The 21,210-nt window shown below is 40.5% G+C and overlaps 2 protein-coding genes across 8 annotated transcripts in view; both read right to left on the bottom strand.

Moving 5' to 3' along the window:
- Positions 1–18,571, bottom strand: part of CDK14 (cyclin dependent kinase 14) — a 631,911-nt gene extending 613,340 nt beyond the window's left edge. For 6 of the 7 annotated variants that reach the window (XR_014815748.1, XR_014815749.1, XM_021102363.2 and 3 more), the window contains exons 1-2: positions 17,950–18,571; positions 10,774–10,805 (exon numbers count right to left, since the gene is read on the bottom strand). Coding sequence is in view for 1 of the 7 variants with exons in the window: in XM_021102362.2 (XP_020958021.1) it covers positions 10,774–10,805; positions 17,950–18,040 (123 nt within the window). In the remaining 6 variants the exon portion in view is untranslated. Of the gene's footprint in view, positions 1–9,551; positions 9,915–10,773; positions 10,806–17,949 lie in introns of those variants that run through there. The other variant, XM_084976985.1, reaches the window with a different exon arrangement.
- A 1,000-nt stretch (positions 18,572–19,571) lies between these two features.
- Positions 19,572–21,210, bottom strand: part of PTTG1IP2 (PTTG1IP family member 2) — a 134,836-nt gene continuing 133,197 nt past the window's right edge. The window contains exon 7 of the mRNA XM_021102367.2: positions 19,572–19,933. The gene's annotated coding sequence lies outside the window, so the exon portion shown is untranslated. The remainder of the gene's footprint in view (positions 19,934–21,210) is intronic.

The following is a 21,210-nucleotide window of genomic DNA, read 5'->3' as shown; positions in this document are numbered from 1 at the left end:
CCCTAATTCAACATGATTGATGCCCTTATGAAACAGGGAAGTTGGGATACACAGACACTCACTGAACGGAGACAATGTGAAAACACACAGACGAGGTGACCTAGAATAGATCCTGCCCTCACAGCCCTCAGAAGAAACCAAACCTGCCAACACTTTGATTTCAGACTTCTGGTCTTCAGAAATGTCAGGCAGTAAATGTCTGTTGTTTAAGCCACCGAGTCTGCGGTATTTCTCTATGGCACCTCTAGCAAATTAATAGAGAGGGAAAGTCATCTAGGAAAGGAAGGAGGCGTGGGGGCGGGTGGCTAGAAGGTTTGAGGGGAATGGAAATGTTTCGACAGGAAACAGGCCAGCCGAACAGGGCAAGACTCTGCACAGCTGCCTCGGGTTCCAGCTAAGGCTGGAGACCAGAGATTTATTTACAGAGTGATTTCCTCAAGCAGCTTTTGGCAGCCACTGGGTAAGAGAGGAAAAGATGCCAGGTCAAAATCGGGAGCTGGTAGAATAGATTACAAGCAAAGTTCAAAGGGGTGAGGCCATGGGGGATACAGTCAAGGGAGTGAAACACCAAGAGAGAAGAGGAAAAGGAAACAAAGGAAGGGGGATGGGCCGTGAGCTGGAAGAACGGGACTGGGCAGGCAGAGCAGGAGTCTCTGGAAACTGGAAGCCAGCAAAGACCAGACAGAAGACAACAAGAAGAGCTAAGGGAGCTAAGGAACGCCTGTTACTGAGATGCAGTATTTTAGATAAGGAAGCCAGGGAAGTCTGAAGCTGGAACACTGAACACAATAAGCACATTATTTACAAGACACTGAGGCCTCCAATAATGAAGACAGGGTGAGAAAAGACCGCAACAGCTCCCCCCACCCTCAAAGGACGGGAAAGAAAGACCAGGAATACCCCCAAATAATATTTGTACCCAATCCCTAGACTCTGGTTCTCATAAAAATCAGTGCCGTATTTATCATCTCCAATATTAGAGTTATATTTTTATACAAAAATAACAAAGAGGGACATGTACTAGAAACTGAGATCCATGTACACTGCCCCCATCTATCTCCCAAAGTTATTATACTAAGCAGATATGAAGCAAATTAACTTACATTCTATACCTTAAGCAGTTATAGACCAGATGTAAAAATGTTAAGATATTTTATATGCTGTGTACACATATTGCTAGGACGCAAAAAATAAAATAGCTGGAAAATGCTAAAGTAAGTATTGGCAGCCCCTTCTACCTCCCAAATATAATAAAAACTGACCAGAACAGAGAATAATCAGAAATAAATGATAAATAATCAGAAAAAATAACCCATTTTTTCCAAACAAATAAGAGCTTAATTATCTGCATTATATAGCAGAAACAAATGAAACTTTTTACATTTCAAAGGTTTCTTTCAATTGCAAAATTGCTGTATTTCTCCTTCAAAGAGCCAAGCATAGTCAACACTCTGTCTGGCAACTTATCTGAGCTAAAATAACAGAGGCATGAAGCATGAACTTCATAACTTTAACCTTTCAAATTACCCACAAGAACAATCCAAGAATCACCATGGCTTCAGGCATTTCAAATTCTTTCTATAAACATAAATTTATACCTAATTGAAGGGCTTTGCTTCCAAATTTCAAAAGGTTTTATGTATGGTAATTTTACGCTAGGGGAGATTATTTTCTAACCTTTTGTAATTTAGGTATCATTATTATTTTAAAGCAAATCATTAAACCAAAAATCAATATTCAAAAATTCTTCTTTCATCCTTCAAACTGGCTTAACCATGTGTTTCTCCAACACAATTACTTATTTAGCCCTTCACATTGGCTATATGCTGGGCCAAACCTTTAAGAAACTCTGTGAGGGGGAAAAAACCAAAACAAGAAATTAAGACCAATAAAATTTTATTTGGGATATTCTTATACATGATTAGTATATCCACATCAAATGTGTAGACTGAGCCCACAGAACAAAAAAGCTTCATATTTTCATCAGAGGCCAGATATACAATAAGTAAAGGGCAAAATGATTATTCTTATAATGCTCTCTCTCCAAATACGACAGGCTTCAACAAAATTCCCTACTCTGGAGTTCCCATCATAGCAAGGTGGAATCAAATCCGACTAGGAACCATGAGGTTGCGGGTTTGATCCCTGGCCTCACTCAGTGGGGTAAGGATCCAGCACTGCTGTGAACTGTGTGGTATAGGTCAGAGATGTGGTTCGGATCTGGTGTTGCTATAGCTCTGGTGTAGGCTGGCAGCTGTAGCTTCCATTGGACTCCTAGCCTGGGAACCTCCATATGTCACAAGTGTGGCCCTAAAAAGCAAAAAAAAAAAAAAAAAAAAAAAAATTCCCTACTCTAACAACATTGCCTATCATTGTAAATATCTGAAGCCCTCAACACTCAACTTCCAAAATGCCTCATTCACTCTCTGCAACAAGCATTAGCACAGAGGTTCTGAATATAATTCTAAACTGGTTATGAAAATAAGCAGTCTTGGTATTTCAGCCTTTTTAAGAACAAATATAAAATGTAGAGCTTTAAACGTGTTCAAACTTAAGTTGTTATCAACTTAAAATAGACTGACTTTATAAAAGGCTTACACGTAAGCCTCACAGTACAAACCTGTAGTAGATATGCAAAAGATAATGAGAGGGACATACTACTAAAGAAAGTCATCAAACCACAAAGAAATGGAGTAAGAGAAGTAGAAAGGAACAGAGGAATTAGAAAACAGCCAGAAGCAGTTAACAAAATGGCCATAAGTACATATTGATAATTCTTCAAATGTAAAAGGATGAAATTCTCCAATGAAAAGATAAAGAGTGGAGGTCCCATTGTGACTCAGTGGGTTAAGAACCTGAAGGTCTCACACCTTCCACAGCTCAATACCAAAAAAACAAACAACCCCGTCCAAAAATGGGCTGAAGATCTAAACAGACAATTCTCCAAAGAAAACATACAGATGGCCAAAAAACACATGAAAAGATGTTCAATATCACCCATTATTACAGAGATGCAAATCAAAACCACTATGAGGTACCACCTTACACCAGCCAGAATGGCCATTATCCAAAAGTCTACAAACAATAAGTGCTAGAGAGGGTGTGGAAAAAAAGGAACACTAGTACACTGTTGGTGGGATTGTAAATTGGTGCGACCACTGTGGAAAACAGTATGGAGATGCCTCAGAAAACTAAACATAGAACTACCATTTGATCCAGCAATCCCACTCCTGGGCATCTATCCAGAGAAAACCATGACTTGCAAAGACACATGTACTCCGATGTTCATTGCAGCACTGTTTGCAATAGCCAAGACATGGAATCAGCCTAAATGTCCATCGACAGAGGAGTGGATCAAAAAGATGTTGTACATATACACAATGGAGTGTTAGCCATCAAAAAGAATGAAATACCAGCATTTTTAGCAACATGGATGGACCTAGAAACTATCATGCTAAGTGAAGTCAGCCATACAATGAGACACCAACATCAAATGCTTTCACTGACATGTGGAATCTGAAAAAAGGACAGACTGAACTTCTTTGCAGAACAGATACTGACTCACAGATTTTGAAAAACTTATGATCTCCAGAGGAGACAGTTTGGGGGGTGGGGGGATGCGCTGGGGTTGTGGGATGGAAATCCTATAAAATGGGATTGTGATGATCACTGTACAACTACAAATGTAATAAATTCAATGAGTAATTAAAAAATAAAATAAAATGACCTGACATCACTGTGAGGGTGCAGGTTCAATCCCTGGCCTTATTCAGTGGGTTAAGGATCCAGCATTGACACAAGCTGCAGTGTAGGTCATAGATGAAGCTCGGATCCAGCACTGCTGTGGATGTGGTGTAGGCTGGCAGCTGCAGCTCAAATTTAACCCCAGCCCAAGAGTTTCCATATGCCACAGGTGCAGCTATAAAAATAAAATAAAAAGACAAAGAGTGGCTGAAGGGATTTTAAAAATAAGAAAAACACCCATCTTTTTGCTGCCTACAAGAGATTTGCTTCATATGTAAGGACATACAAAGACTGAAAGTAAAGGGATGGAAAAAGATATTCCAAGCAAATGGAAACCAAAAGAAAGCTTGGGTAGCTATAGTTATATCAGACAAAACAGACTTTACAACAAAGATTGTAATAAGAGGCAAAGGCATTACAAATTAACAAAGGGGTCAATCCAATAAGATATAGCATTTGTCAATATTTATGCACCCAACATAGGAGCACCTAAATATATAAAACAATATTAACAGACAAAGGGAGAAAGAGACAGCAATACAATAATAGTGGAGGATTTTAATACCCCACTATATCAATGGACAGAGAATCCAGACAGAAAATCAATTAGGAAACACAGGCTTTAAATGACTTGTTAGACCAGATTAAACTTAACATATATATAGAGAGACATGGAACTTTCACGTGGAACTTTCTCCAGGATAGAGCATATGTTAGGACACAAAACAAGCCTGAATAAGATTTTAAAGACTGAAATCATATCAAGCATCTTTTCTAACCACAATGGTATACAACTAGAAATCAATTATAAGAAGAAAACAGGAAAATTCACAAATACAGTTGAACTTTAATAACACAGGTTTAAACTGAAAGGGTCCATATATCTGCAGGGTTTTTTTTCAGTAAATACATACTACAGTACTACACAACCTGGGTTGGTTGAATCCATGGATGCAGAACTCCAGACATAGAGGAACGACTGCAAAGATCTACATGAATATTTGACTGTATGAGGGGTCAGCACCCCCAACCCTCACATTGTTCAAGAGCCAACTGTATGTAGAGACTAAACAACCTGCTACCAATAGGTCAGTGACAGAATCAAAAGCCAAATCAAAAAATACCTTGAGAGAGTTACGAACCTGACTAGAATCCATGGTTTGATTCCTGGTCTTTCTCTGTGGGTTAAGGATCAGGTGTTGCCATGGGCTGTGGTGTAGACTGGCAGCTGCAGTTCTGATTTAACCCCTAGCCTGGGAACTTCCATAAGCCATGGGTGCAGCCCTAAAATAAAATAATAAATTAATTAATTTAAAAAAAAAAACTTTGCGACAAATAGAAAAGAAAATACAACATATCAAAATGTATGTGATGCAACAAAAACAGTTCTACAAAGGAAGTTCATAGTGATAGAAGCCTACCTCAAGAAACAAGAAAAATCTCAAACAACCTATCTTTATACTTCAAAGAACTAGAAAAAGAAGAACTGAGCCCAAAATTAGTAAAAGGAAGGAAAAAACAAAGATCAAGAGCAGAAATAGGAATTCCTACTGTGGCTCAGCAGGTTAAAAACCCGACTATTATCCATGAGGATGTGGCTTCGATCCCTGGCTTTGCTCAGTGGGTTAAGGATACAGCATTGCTGCAAGCTGGATCTTGATCTTTCATCAAGCAAGGCTCAGATGCAGCTCACATGCGGCATTGCTGTGGCTGTAGTGTAGGCTGGCAGCTGCAGCTCCAATTTGACCCCTAGTTTGGGAACTTCCATATACTGCAGGTTTGGCCCTAAAAAGAAAAAAAATAAAAAAAGAACAGAAATAAATGAAATGAAATAGAGACTAAAAAGACAATAAAAGATTAATGAAATTAAGTGCTAGCTCTTTGAAAGGATAAACAAAATTGACAAACCTTTAGCTAGACTTACCAAAAAAAAAAAGACCGAGAGAGAGATCAAATGAATAAAATCAGAAATGAAAGAGGAGACATAACAACTGATGGCACAGAAATACAAAGGATAAGAGAGTACTATGAAGAATTATGTCAACAAATTGAACACACTGGAGAAATAAAGTACTAAAAGCAAATAACCATTCAAGACTAAATCATGAAGAATTTAAAAATCTGAACAGAGACCACTAGTATGGAAACTGAATCCGTAATTTTAAAATTCCCCACAAACAAAACTCCAGGATCAAATGGTTTCAATAGTGAATTCCATCAAAAAAGGGAGTTCCTGTCATGGAGCAGTGGTTAACAAACCCAACTAGGAACCATGAGGTTGCAGATTTGATCCCTGGCCTTGCTCAGTGGGTTAAGGATCCAGTGCTGCCATGAGCTGTGGTGTAGGGTGCAGACACGGCTCGGATCCCGAGTTGTTAGACCCCTAGCCTGGGAACCTCCATATGCCATGGAAGCAGCCCTAGAAAAGACCAAAAAAATAAAAAAGATTAACACCAATCCTTCTCAAAATCTCCCAAAAAATAAAATAGGAGGTAACATTTCCAAACTCATTTCATGGGGCCAACATTACTCTGACACCAAAACCAGACAAACATAGCACGAGAAAATTACAGGCTGGGGGCGAGGATTGAACCTGCTCCTCCACAGCAACCAGAGCCACTGCAGTCAGATTCTTAACCTACCTTGCCAAAGCAGGAATTCTGAGAGTAAATCTTAAAAGTTCTCATCAGAAGAAAAGTAAATTATGTAACTATATATGGTGACAGATGTGAATAAAGACTTAACTGTGCTAATCATTTTGCAATATACACAAATATCAAATCATTATATGGTATACTGGTATACCCGAAAGTAATATAACGTTGTATTATACTTAAAGAAAGAATAAGGGAAGGAGAGAGGAAGGGAGGGAAGAAAGGAAAAAACAAATCAATAATTCAAACATGTCCATATCTCTTTTCCTCCACTGTTCAAAGTCAAACATTTACACACACCTAGAGAAATCCTCTACTGAGTCAGAGAGCAGCAACTACATTCCCCCTCCAGGCGCCCTAGAGAAGGTCACTCCCTGAGATAAGGAGCCCTCAGCTCCTATACACTGAATAAGGAGTTGCCACACCTCCCTGCATGCCTAAGAAGCTGATCCAGATTCCAAGACTCAAGTCTTTCTTTTTTTAAATAGTTGTTTTACAATGTTCTGTCAATTTCTGCTCTACAGCAAAGTGACCCAGTTATACATTTATATACATTATTTTTCTCACGTATAACTCCATCAAGTTCCATCACAAGTGATTAGACATAGTTCCCTGTGCTATACAGTAGCATCTCATTGCTTATCTACTCCAAATGCAGTAGTTTGCAACTATTAACCCCAGACTCCCAGTCCATCCCAGTCCCTCCCCCTCCCCGTTGGCACACATAAGTCTGTTCTCCAAATCCATGAGTTTGTTTTTTTGTAAATAAGTTCATTTGTGCCATATATTAAATTCCAGATATGTGATATCATATGGTATTTGTCTTTCTCTTTCTGACTTACTTCACTTAGTATGAGAGGCTCTAGCTCCACCCATGTTGCCGCAAATGGCATTATTTTTTTCTTTTATGCCTGAGTAGTATTTCATTGTGTATATGTACCACATCTTAATCCATTCATCTGTTGTTGGACACTTAGGTTGTTTCCATGTCTTGGCTATTGTGAATAGTGCTGCAATGCACATAGAGGTGCACATATCCTTTTCAATGAAAATTTTGTCCAGATATATGCCCAGGAGTGGGACTGGTAGGTCATATGGTAGTTCTACATTTAGTTTTCTGAGGTATCTCCTTACTGTTTTCCACAGTGGTTGTACCAATTTACATTCCCAACAACAGTGAAGGAAGGTTCCCTTTTCTCCACACCCTTTCCAGCATTTGCTATTTGTAGACTTACTAATGATGGCCATTCTGACTGGTGTGAAGTGGTACCTCGCTTTAGTTTTAATTTGCATTTCTCTAATAATTAGTGATGTTGAGCATTTTTTCATGTCCCTGCCAAGACTCAAATCTTAATGGGATACCAATGGACTGTGGAGTCCCCCAACTCTCACAGAAAAAGGAGAAGACCATGAAACAAATTCAAGAAAACTTCTACAACTATAATCTGAAAATGATCATAAAAGAACTCAGTGATTTCCTGGTTATATAATCACAGATCTAGTGCTCATTTCTGATCTTGGTAAAATTGTAATTTTATGTTGATTGGTATGTAGGTGTCTATGCTGCATGTAAAGATAGAAAGCAACCTGAAGATCCTCTTATTGATTAGTTTTACAAAACCAGAAAACTGAGTCCTAGGTAAATTAAATGACCCACCCAGATAGCAGGAAGTGACAAAAGAGAATCCATGTTGGATTCCATGACCCTGGGACAAACATGCTCTCCTCATGTGCCACAGATATTTATTCATGTCCAATAGATATTCATTGAATGTTGACCAGGCACAAGACACTGAGGAACAATAAAGCTGACCGAAGGCAGTTATTACCTCCAGAAATCTAAAAACTGGTGGGTTTTAAACAATGTTTTTACAGTTTTAATACGCAAATCATCACGTGAAGTCTTAAATGGAATTTTAGGGGGATATCTGAAAATAATTGTCCTCATTGGCCTAGTACCTAATTTTGAACTTAATCTTTCCATCCTTCAACTACAGATGGTGGCTATCACAGCAAGAACATCGACGATGGTAACAGCAATGTCAAAGACAAGGGCAATGACAAGACCCAGTATGAGACATTTACTACGTACCAATGACTATTCTGGAAACTTTATATCCTTGGCTTATTTAATTTTTGCAGTAATCTTTAGAGGGAGATACCATTACATCTCTATTTTATACAAGGCCTGAGGAAAGTATGTCCTTACTAATTCTGCCTCCCAGGCTCCTGGCCCCGGGTCTTCCCCTGATTAACTGAAAACTCCCTTCCCTCCCCCCGGACCTCAGTTCCTTCACCTGTGAATGCGAAATGACAAAGTTGGCCCTGTGATTTCTGATGTCTCTTCCAAGTGGCGCATGCTGTGATTTACTGACTTAACGTATCCAACCAATCTCTTTCCTTTGATAGAGGAAGGAAAACACTTTATACTAATAATAATAATTTTGCCTCAAATTACAAAATTCAGACCTTTGGCCATGCAGAAGTCTCGGGGTAATGGAAGGCAGGCAGCTACAGGTTTGACTTATATACCCTTAACTTCCATCTAGGCTCCAGCCTTGAGATTTTTTTGAAAGCTAATACCAAAATAACATACATTTGGAGTTCCTGTGATGCATTGGGTTAAGCACCCAGCACTGCTGCACCTGACTCTGATTTGACCCCTGGCCAAGGAACTTCCATATGCCACAGGTGCAGACAGGAAAAAAAAGAAAAAGAAAAAAACATACGATCATTAACGGTGGTGCTTAAATAGGACCAAAGGTTTTTTAAATGCCTAATTATGATTAGGAGTCATCTGTAAAAACATGTGAAAATATAGGTTAAAAGAAAAAAGCAGTATATAATATGGGCTATGGTTTGGGAGAGGGCTGTTTTTGTTTTTTACACAAGGAAAGAAGCGAGAACATTTGATGATGGTTGTAACTGGATAATAGGATTTGGGAGATTTTTCTCCTTTTTCTTATTTTTTTAAATGTAAGCTTAAATGACCTTCATAATTAGCGGTGAGACTTCCCTTTATAAGAGAGAAAAGGTGCCCAATACTCTCACATTGATTTCTTCTGAGAAAAAAGAAAATCCTCGCCTAAAAACATCTCAGTAACACTGCAGAAATTCCAGAAATACAGGTTTAAAGGAGAACATCATTATTACCCACTACAGATGGGGAAGAAAAGACTCCTCTATTGCTTCAGGTCCAGAATAACCAAGTTTCACAGGCTGTTTCAGGAATGCTGGCAGAGGAAGTCGCTGTGGAGTCCAGGGACACACAGCTTCTCAGAGGGGGACCCAGAGAAAGAAGAACAGGTGCAGCAGACAAGGCAGCAGAGAGTGAGAGCCAAGTGTCACAGGCCCCAGCCAGACACCCCCGTCTGGAACAGGTTCCCCATGAGTGCTCCGGCCCATACCACAGCCAACCACATGGCCACGGGGACTTCGCATGAGTACAAATGTCCTTTCCTCTCTGAGGCACCACAGCAGAGGGAGCTCAAACAGCATATATCATGGAATCTGCAACTGTTAAAACAAATCAACCACAACCAAAGTAATCTAAGCTTTCACTGGGCTATAGGATTAAGCGTAGATACATGTGCATTTATGTATAAACATGCAATACACACACACACACACACACACACACACACGTGGCCCAGTTAACGACACAGATCAATGACTGTGGCTTTGGATGGTGACAACGAAACACTTCACTCTACATCACTCTTGAGAACACTCTGTAAACACATTATTTCTCTGGAGATAACCACTCATATTACCAAAAACTCAAGAAACAGTGCAAGATAAAAATCACATTCAGAATGCTATGAATTATGCTATTAATTATGAACCCTCAGCCTAACTTGAACAGGCTTTTTTGCTACTTTGTGGCAAGGATATAAAGACAGATTTGATATACAAAGAATAGGAAAACTAGAACAGGAAAAGTCAGCTCCTCCTTTGGGAGTCTGACAGACAATACATGGTGTCAATGTCGCATCACACCCTGATTGGGGGGGTGGCTGCAAGGGAGCCATGGAGCCCAACTTGCTGACAACTCCAGATTCGCCCTAAGCACACACATCACAAGGGGTTTCCCCAGCACTACCACCATCAAGAAAGCAACAACATAAAGGCCTGCCAGTGTCTTCTTTATCAATTCCAAAAGACGCATTTCTGTTGATGGATGTCAGAATTCAATTTGAGTGGTTATTTAAAAACTGGAAAATAACAGAATGTAACTAAAGAGATGCCGTCATGGTTTTTTTTGGTTTGTTTTTTATGGCATTTTTGATTGTTTCTAAGTGCAAAGTTGACACCTACTGACTTTACGCAGCAGTAATTAAATACATCTAACATTAGATAAAGAAATTCAACCTACCTCATCGAATGTGGTGTCATCTTTCTTCAAAGCTATAAAGTAAAAAGGGAAAGGAAACAGTTATTGTGAAACATCTCAAAGAGACCAAGTATCTAAGTCCTAGAAAACAGGAAAAAAAACAAAGCAGTATGGTGTTTTCATTTCAGAAAGTAAAACCGTACCCCAACCTGAATAACAATGTTATGATACAAATATAAAAACTGCAAATGAGAGAGTTGCACAGCACGCATCTTTGTGAAACACTTTCATAAATATGTAAATGGAACTACCCTCCCAACAATGGAAAAGAAATATGCATATCTTTCCTCTGTCTTTTTTGGTGGGAAAACATTTTAAAGAAATCATGAAAGAATCAAAAAGTAACCTTAAAGAAATTTCCCCTCAAACTTCTGGTGTGTGTTTGTCTATCACTATGCCTGGTGGATGGACCTCCCACACAAGTTGTCAGGGAGACACCCACTCTGCATGGTACCACCAGGATGAGATTTTCATACTGAGAGAAGTTTAAGTACAATGACGAAAGATCAAGCATGTAAAATAAGAACTGCAGAAACATAATTCAAACATTTTCAACATTAAAACTTTCGTAACAAAGTATCACCAAAGGAAACAATACATTCAGGGTATTTTATAAGAACCAGCAGATACTTGAAATTTATTTTAAACATTCATGGCTTCAGAACTGAAATATTACTCAAAACAGAAAGAGAAGTATGTCATGCATAGTTAGCAAACACCTAGCTCCTTAAATCCTACAATTATTTGGGATGTTTCATATTACGGAGAATGCACAAAGAAGTGAATTTTGCTGAAATCATGAGTTGGAGAAATGTTTCAGATGTACAGAATTGAGCATAGGTGCCTTCTGGTCTATCCTGGACAGTTCTATTCAGAGTAGAAGTGCCTGGGTAGTAGCTCTTACTTGGAAAGCCATGTTCTGACCCAAGCACTGGAAAGCAAATTGTTTTGGCAATTTAAGCTACGTGAGAAGTCCTGTCCCTAAAAGCTTTGAAGCCATCATATCAAAGCTTACATTATACAGTCTAGCAATCTTGCAAAAGTTCTTTTCTCCATTTCATACTCTATCTTTTTAAAACATCAAGAAGTCTGTGGTTTTGGTGATAAGTTACAGCAGATGAAGACAGGTTGGCAAAGATAAAGTGTTTCTCAAAGTTTAACTCTTAGTCTTCCCCTTTTTCCTGAGAAACTGATCTTGTCATTGTTTTTTCTACTTCCTTTATTAGAGAACCATTTCATCTGAACGGAAAATAAAAAGCAGACCTCTGTCTCAGTCTCAAATGGCTTATCTTGCATTCAACGACTCATGCATATTATATTATATATTGGACTTAAATTACATTAAATCTAAAATAACGTATTTTGATAAAAAGATATAAGATTCCAGATGATTTCTAACAATGACTTTTTTGTCCTTTTTAGGACAACACCCATGGCATATGGAGGTTCCCATGCTAGGGGTCGAATCTGAGCCACAGCTGCCAGCCTACACCACAGCCACAGCAATGCCAGATTCAAGCTGAGTGTGCAACCTACACCACAGCTCATGGCAACGCCAGATCCTTAACCCACTGAGCAAGGCCAGAGATCGAACCCTCATCCTCATGGATACTAATCAGATTGGTTAATCGCTTAGCCACAACGGGAACTCCAACAATGACATTTTTAAATCACAATGTAAAACGTCTAATCTCAAGGCTTTCTTTTAATATCAGTTAACAATGTTTCTAGATTATACCCCTCACTTTCTCAACCCAAGGTGTGTCCTTTCATTAATATACTTGACTTTATAAAATATTAGTGACCTAGGTAATACAGACAAGTTCCTCCTTCCTAAAAAGACAATTTTTGTGGGGGAGGGGAATAAGAAATTATTAGCTTGGAGTTCCTGTTGCGGCTCAGCAGTAACAAACCCGACTAGTGTCCACTGGGATGCAGGTTTGATCCCTGGCCTCACTCAGTATGTTAAGGGCCCAGCATGGCGCTGAGCTGTGGTGTAGGTCACAGACACAGCTCAGTTCTGGCATTCCTGTGGCTGTGGTGTAGGCCAGCAACTGCAGCTCCAATTCAACCCCTAGCCTGGGAACATCCATATGCCACAGGTGTGCCCCTAAAGAGCAAAAAAGAAAAAAGAAAAAAAAAAAAAAAAAGAAGTGATTAGCTCAATTGATTTCAAATACAAAGTCAATTACTGTACAGCCTCATAGCTTACCCATTTAACAAAGATTAATGTAAAACACATATTGTTTCCATGGCAGATGCAAAGTGACAGCTGCAAGCTTATCATCCATAGCACAAACAAATATATCTTTCTTTACCTGGGACATGATGAAAGTTCTGAAAATTTAGCCCTGGTTTTCTAAAGCAAAGCATCCAATAAGAACTATAGTTGACACTTAGGGAACCACAAACATGGAATGAAGACCCTCAAATTAAGAGATGAAAAGAGCAGAAACCAGAATGCCTTTAAACACCTAGACAGGACTATTTCCTTCTGGCCACCTAGGTCCTGCCAATTCCTCCAACATTCTGGATAAAAGGGTAGGATTTATAGATAGAAATAAAAGAAAGAAACAGAAGGGGAATTGCAGGTGTATTTTCTAAGATATAAGGAGCAGGAAACCAGATCATCTTCCCTGAATACTATCCTCAAGTCCAGGACATTACAGGGGAGAATATTTTAAGAGTTTCATTGAAACCCATCATTACCAGGTTGACATCTTGAACAGTTTCTTTTAAATACTGAATCCTTGCCCTGAACAGCAATTAATGGTAACAACAAAGGCCAATTAAAGATGTCTTTGCCAAATATTTATCAGGTCATTGATGAATAAACTCTAACCTAAACAAGCATACAATATCTTATTATTGATTACATTCCTTGATTGTCATTAATCATTCATGGAAATGCACACCCACAATTGTCTTCAAGGATATCATGGAAAAACAAGTATATTGCATTTTTCTGGGTTAACAAAGGGGCATATATTAAACCATTTAAGATAATGAGCTATTCTATTCAGTTCTCTGCTCAGATATTGCTCCCTCTAAAAAGCTTCCCATGATCTCACCAAGGCTTAAGTGGTAGCCCTTCTATGTTCTCTAACAGCAAATTATGCTAATCTTCATGGTAGAATTTGTCAATGCCCATTCATTGATCTGTCTTCTCTTCACGACTTTGAGGGCAGGGACTAGTCACGATGGTCAACAAATCTAAACACCAGTACAATATCTGTGCACATACAAGCACAGAGGGAAGTACTTGATAATTAGTCGCCAAATTAAGAGCGGGACTTTAAAGGCAAAGCATGTTATATTTTGATTTACACTAAAGTGTTGATATATGCAAACCATGCACTATTCTCTCTTATGAAAGAATCATAGATACAAATTCCATTTCACAGTTTGCAAATTAAAGTCTTCTGAAATCGCACTGGGAAAGGATATGGTACAATAGTTAAATTCTGCATCTGAACTTTTAACTTTACATTTCTTCTTTGTGACAGAATGGATTTATCAGGTGACACCTGGACTCTAAACTTACACTCTTACAGTACAAGGGAACCCCAAAATTCAGTGTAACCACAGCCTCTTCCTTTTAGTCAGTTCTCTCACAAACTGCATCTTTTAAAAAAATTGGTAAACATGGGGTTCATCTCAGATATTACAAAGAATAAACTTCCTTTCTCAAGGAGATAATCCAATGAAGTGTGAAGAAATATATTCAAATGAATATGAATAAATGTCAATTTGACCTTAATCTTACACTGGATATCACAGAAAGCCTTTCTCCTTCTAGGCAATCTTTCAAAAATAAAAAAGAAACAAGGAAATAAAAGCGGAAGTGGATTTTAACATAAGCTCTTTAAACAATTAAGTTCCCATTTGTCTTTGTTTTTGCTAACCTAAATTAAAAAAAAAAATGAGACAACTATAGCAATTCCCAATAAGTGAACAGAATGACACTATTTAGCAGAATACCATAAATACACTGAAATCAATGGATGACTTTGAAATTCAATTACCCCCATCTTAGAAAAGAACCATAACTGTACTATAGTCATTCCCTGGCAGAGGTCGTAAATTAAGTGCTATAGCTTGAAAACCAATGTGTTTTACTAGACCTTTTATAATACAGTAATCTCAGATTAGCTGTATCTGGGGTGGACAGTGACATAATTGGCATGATCTTTCATGTGTGAGTAAACTAAACATTAGCACTGTTGCTTTTACATAGTCAGAATTAATATTAATCTTTTATAATTGATTATTAATCTATAATTAATGGATATTAAAATTAATGGACTTTCAAAAATTGTCCTCATTTTCTGTAGATGAATGGTTACTGATTTCTCATGGCTAAGCAATGATACTATGTATTTTACCGTATCACTAACTATGCTTTTGGGTCATTAATTTAAAAGTCAAAACAAAGTCAGTATGTTTATTCCAAAAGCCATGGTTTATTCCAAAAGCTGGTTACAGGGAATGAATATATTGAGATGTTGGATTATTCAACAGGAATAAGCCATTCACTCTTTGATCTCCTCCTGAAGTACCAATGAAGAAAGGAAGAAGACAGGAGATAAACAGAGAGGCAGAAGAAATAATAACAGCCTCCAGTACTGATCTTCACCATGTGACAAATACAGCACCAGACATTTTATCCCATCTAATCTTCACAACAACTTTAAGAAAATTGACAGATAAGGACTCTTCTGTCAGTTGCCCAAGGCAAAGAGCAAGGGGGTGGCAGGATGGGATTAAACCCAGAACAGCCTAATTCCAAAATCCGCCCTGCTTTCAGGTTAGCTATACTGTAAAGTCAGTGGACACTTCTCTTATTTCCCTCACTTTCCACCTAGAAGATCCATTATGTCAGCACTGTGTAATCACTAATAATAATAATAATACATTAGGAATGTCTATTGAGTCTTTATTCCATACAACACAGGACAACACACACATTATTTAACTAAGTGCCAATAACAAAACTGACTTGAGAAAACTGAGGTTCAGAAGGTGAGGGACTTGTCCAAGGTCACTCAGGTAGCAACAGTGGCAATCCCAGCCATCTGACACACAGCCCACACCCTTAATCTCTGCACTACAGTAATCCTATAGGACAGCTTCAATCCCATGGCCTCTGTCACCTTAAAAATCCTTAAATAATCATATTGATTTAACTGCTTCTTGATTTTGCAAGTAAAACTTCAAAAAATACACAGATAATAAAGACATTTTCTGTAATGCTATATTTAATAAATGCCTTGAATTTGGTATACAATCATAATCACCCAAACCTATCTCCTTTTACAGTATTCCAGACTCAGATTTGCTGTTCAGAATCATGACCCTCTACCAAGACAAGAAATAATCAGTTCTGTTCACAGCACTGTACTGTGTCTGAAAGGAGGAAGTTAAATGTACTAGATCTTAGAAGACATTTTAACAAGGGCTAGAATCAAAAGGAGTTTCACATCACTAAATCTCTATAAGCTAGAAAATCCAATTAACTATAATAACCCATTTGCCAGCATTGTAGTTAATCCCAATTTTACTGATTGTCGATCAAAACCTTGAAATGATTTAAGCATAAGGAATTTTTATATCAATGTCCTTGGTTCCTTACTGAGACTCAATTGCAATGAATTATTTAACACAAAACTGGAAGGGCTCCAACAGAGTTATTAGCATTAGTAAATACATATAGTTAATGCCTTTTTGAACAGGGCTTAATGGTCTCCAGGACCTGCCTCTGTGATGGTTTGGGGAAGAAGAGGGGCCCTGAAACATCCTCCTTCATAATGCCCTCAACACCTTGTTCTCTCACACTCTCCTTGGCTTAAAACTTCATTTAAATGCAGGGCCTCTTCAAAGCCATCCCTAACTCCAACTCATAAAACTGCAAATATCCAATAAATGAAATAAATAAAACCAGGACTAAATATTGATTTCACACCATAATTTTACAGTCTTCATTAAAAAGATTATGTATGCCAATATGAAATTTTAAGTTAAAAGCCAACAAAGAAAACTAGGCTAAACAATTTTTTGACTGTACTATGAAGAATGCATATTTTAGAGGCACTGATTTTTAAATGAATGGATGGAAGAATGACAATACTCATATGCAATCCAGGGTTTTACTTTAAGGAATTAAGCACCTGATGCTTAATTTTCATTAACACCTTCATTAACATGGATGACATGTTAAACAAGTGAAACAAAGGCTAGAGGCTTCTTAGGGACTCCAAGGGTTATTTTTAGTACTTGTAAGATCCTCTTGCTGAAAGCAGTTACTTGTAGAAATGAAAGTTCTTAGAGGAAGGAGCTACCGTGTTAAGGATAAAAAGGGGTTTTGTGGCCAACCCTAGAAATATGACTAACCCGTTCCACGTGACACTGTTGTCACCCCATTTGTGACATGGATTTATTCCTAAATGTCCTAAACATTTCTCGGCCGTCTATTTGTCGGTCAATTGGTTGGTTGATTTAAAGACAATAGCCCTGGAGCTCTAGTAAATGAAAGAAGTTTGGGAGACTTATTGCTCAATGTTCAGACAAGTTCACAGCGCGCACGTCTCTGCAGAGACGGAAGGATTCAGAGAGCTCGGGACTGAACATCCAAATCTCGCTTTCGAGGACCTGAAGTACCGAACAAAAGGTCCCAAGGTATCTGTCCCACTTCTCTTTAGATTGGATGTATTAAACAATGCCAAGGTACAAACTCAACATTTCTCCAATTTCCAAAGCTAAATTATTGACTGAACACCCAACGCCAAAGCCTGTGCGCAAAATAAAAATAAAAATAAAATAAGAAAGTGACCCAAGCGGCCGCGCAGCCGGGTGAGCAGCGGGCGGGGGGGGGGGGGCCTCCCCTCGTTTGCCCCCCGCGGTCGCGAAAGACGGAGGAGCGCTAGCGGCCGGGAGAGGGAACCCAAATTGTAGGCTTAAGACCATGCACGCATGAACCCTCGGATGCCGAGGGACAAGGGTGTCTCTCCTTCTTGTCGTCGCCCTCCCCCAGGTCCCGGGCACTGCTCCCTCCACCTCCGCGCGCAGCGCACCCCACCTCAGTCCCGGGTGGCCCCAGCAGTGCTAGCGCCCGAAGCGCGGGGCCGACCGGCCGGGTGCCCCAGACAGCACTCTACTCACCAATGCGGCTGAAACTATCCGACAAAGTTCTCCGCAACTTCTTCATCTTGCCGATCTTCTCGGCCGGCTGCGGCTCAATGAGGTCGCACATCTGGGCGACGCGGGGTTTGGGCAACTTCCCCAAAATGGTCCAGAGCGGAGCGCAGACAACAGCTAGGGCGCGCGGCGCTGGGAAGGCGGCGCCTCCTCCTCCTCCACCTCCTCCTCCTCCTCCTGCGGCCGCGAGGCAAAGCGCTGGGCTGGGGAGGCGCAGGGCTGGCTCCGCTCCGGCCTGGGCCGCGGCTGGGCGGGCGGAGGCGGTCTACGTGGTGCCGCGGGCGGCAGCGATAGCCGCCGCCGTAGTGGCCCCGCGCAGCGCTGCCGCCGCCCCGCTCATTTTCCCTCCTTTGTACCCGAGAGGAGCGCGGCCGGCGGCTGGCAGGGGGGGTTGGCGCGGGCGGAGGCGGGCCGAGGGCGGGCCGGGGACAAGGTGCGGGAGTCGGGGGTTGCCGAGTGCGCGGGGCGCGGACGGGGACAAGTTCTCAGCCCCGAGTTCCCTGAGCTCGGGAGAAAAAGCCGTGGCGCGGAACCACCAGCCGCCCTGCCCTCCACGCCCCTCCCGCCGCCGCCGCCGCCGCCGCCCACGCCCCGCCTTCCCTTCGGCCAAGGCCCCCAGGCGCTGGACCCCCGCACGACCTCAGCGCCCCGCCCGGAGCCCGCGTCTTCAGCCGCCCTCCCCGCCCCCCTCGCGCCCCCGCTCGGCCGCCCCCGCGTTCCGCCCCTAGCTGTCCGCCCCGCCCGCGCGCTCCAGGATCGCGGAGCACGGCGAACCAGCAAGGCCGAGAGCCGGCCGTCTCTGGGGACCCCAGTCTCGCTTTGGGGGGACGCCTCTAAAGGAGGCCGAATCTATCGATCGTTTATCTTAGTGGCTTTTCTCGTTGCCACGATCGCGTGTGGAGAGAGCGCGGAAAGGGGGTGGGCGGGTGGGATTCGGCCGAGACCGCTGCCTCCGGGTCGGGGCAGTGGAAGGGCCCCCAGGGTGCACTCAGGTTTGATGGTGACTTTTTGTTCTTCAGTTTTGCCGAGGAAACTGTTAGGTGAAAGATCTAAAGGGACGGGGGAGAGGGGGAGGCGTTTCTTTAGAAGAGTCCGGTGCACAAGCATCTCTAACTCTCAGGCAGGGCTAGTGCTGTTTCCTTCATCTCTCTGCCACACAGGAATGACAGACAGCGATGTAGTTGTAACTGATTTATGATATGGATACTTAGTTTTGTAATAAATTGCAAACAGAAGGCCTTCTTCTAAATTGGAAGCCTTTGAGGCCAAAAATACTGTGACCTCTTCTTCCCCCACCCCAAAAAAAGGAACTTTAAAAAGGATGTTGGCGGGGGGGGGAGGGGGGCGGCTTTATAAAACCCCAGAAGGTACAGTTTCAGCAGCAAACACACACCGTCTTTATTCTGCTTAAACGTGGTACAAGGAGCCAAGCCTCCAAGACAGTCTCCCAGGGGAGACTGAAGGAAGGTGGGGGACGGCCTGAATGTGTTGACTGGGGGCCAGCAAACTCCTTATGAATAGAAATGTAGTCATCTTGAGTCATCTGGCTGTGTAAGTAATAAGAGCTTGGGAGCCTGTGACAATGCTTTTTGGTTTAAAGGAATTTTGGGGGAGCTTATGTTTTATTAATAGATTTTTATCTGAAAATAAAAACTAGCCCTTTGCCTTCCTTAAATTGTGAGGTAGAACACTTGGATTTGTTCTGCCCTGCCCTGAGCACATCATAGGGTCTTGATAGACGGTGGCTGAGAAAAGACAGGAAATCAAGACAAGTAGGGAGTGGAGGGTGGGGACTTCGCAAAGAAAGTCAGTATGAGTTAAAATGCCAGGATATTGGGTCCCAGTGACCATATCTAGAATTACTGACAGCCCCAAGTGTGGCCTCAGACAGGAAAAAGTTAGACTTTTACCACTTCCTCAGATTCGCAGGGGAGAAAGTTAGCAGCAGCTGTGAATGAAAAGACAAATGCAATCAATCAAAATACTGATGGGTTCTACCTATCAGTAAACAAAGATGAAGACATAGTTATTAATTGAATGAAATTTGACAACTATTCATCTGCAGCTGTCCTATTCTATTATTAACTCTGACAATGGCTGTTTTGGGTTGTTTTGGGTTGGGGGGAATATATATATTCTCTGTTTCAACTTCCTAATATTTAATATTATTCACTTTTTAAAAGATCGACTTCTGCTTAAATAAATTATAGTATATGCATACAAAGGTAGAGTAGGTAAATATTTTTAAGTGACATAGATCAATATGTATTGGTGTATAAATATGTCTAAAGTAAATGAAAAAAGCATATTTACCATTAGCCCATTTCCATGTGTATAAGAAAAAGCTTATGTATAGACATATGTATGTTTCTATATACTTAGAAAATTTCTGGAAAAAAATGTAAGTGTGCATATACAGAATAGAGAAAACATTTTCTTTGTACTTTGTACCTTTAAGTATACTTTGAATGTTTCCCCCCCAAAAGTCATTACTTTTATAATAAAAATAGTAATTTAAAACAAGCATAATATTTATTTCATTTTTATCCGATTCCAGAAAAATTTCACGTAATTACAATGGTATACCTTGCAGAAGAAATAGTTGTTAGTAGCAGACCAAGTAAGCCCTGGCAATTATGAATAACCAAATTTCCATTATATGCTTATGCCTTTGTTGGTTATAAATTAAAATGGCTAATTTTGCAAGAAACTGTGATGCAAAAAAGGAAATATTTAACTGGATGCTTTTAAGATATGCGCACTTATGTTGTAGTATTCAACTCTTTATGTAGTTATTTGTTTTGCATTTGCATACAATGTATTGCTGCCACTGAGAAGTAACATGTTGTCCTCAGAAACAAAGATGACTATCCAGCATCTGTGTGGCATATGTATTTTCAGTGGGAGGATGGATCTGTGCCAGTTCTCCATTTGAACTTCTGGTTCACAAGGTTATAGTTTTGGCTGGCCTGAATTAAAGGTGCAGTGCCTGCATATAAACAGATAAGCTTACTGTGGGGCTGAACCCAGCCTGGGTTGACCTTAATTCATCAATTAAAGCATGTGTGAGTATTAATTAGGCCTGGAGTAATAGCAGCAGTGGCTGTGGAGACCCAGGACTCCTGGGTTCTCGTCCCTACTCTGTCACCAAGTGTTGTGTGGCCTTACCCACCTCCTTATCTATAAAACGATGGTCTTGAACTATCTGACCTCTAAGGTCATCCA

Source organism: Sus scrofa, chromosome 9 (genome assembly GCF_054392235.1).
Source record: "Sus scrofa isolate SSC_HxYL_T2T_F1_AM1 chromosome 9, Sscrofa_HxYL_maternal_Yorkshire_Landrace_v2.0, whole genome shotgun sequence".
Lineage (NCBI taxonomy): Eukaryota > Metazoa > Chordata > Mammalia > Artiodactyla > Suidae > Sus > Sus scrofa.
The sequence above is the reverse complement of the archived record's forward strand: the minus strand, read 5'-3'. Positions and strand labels throughout refer to the sequence as shown.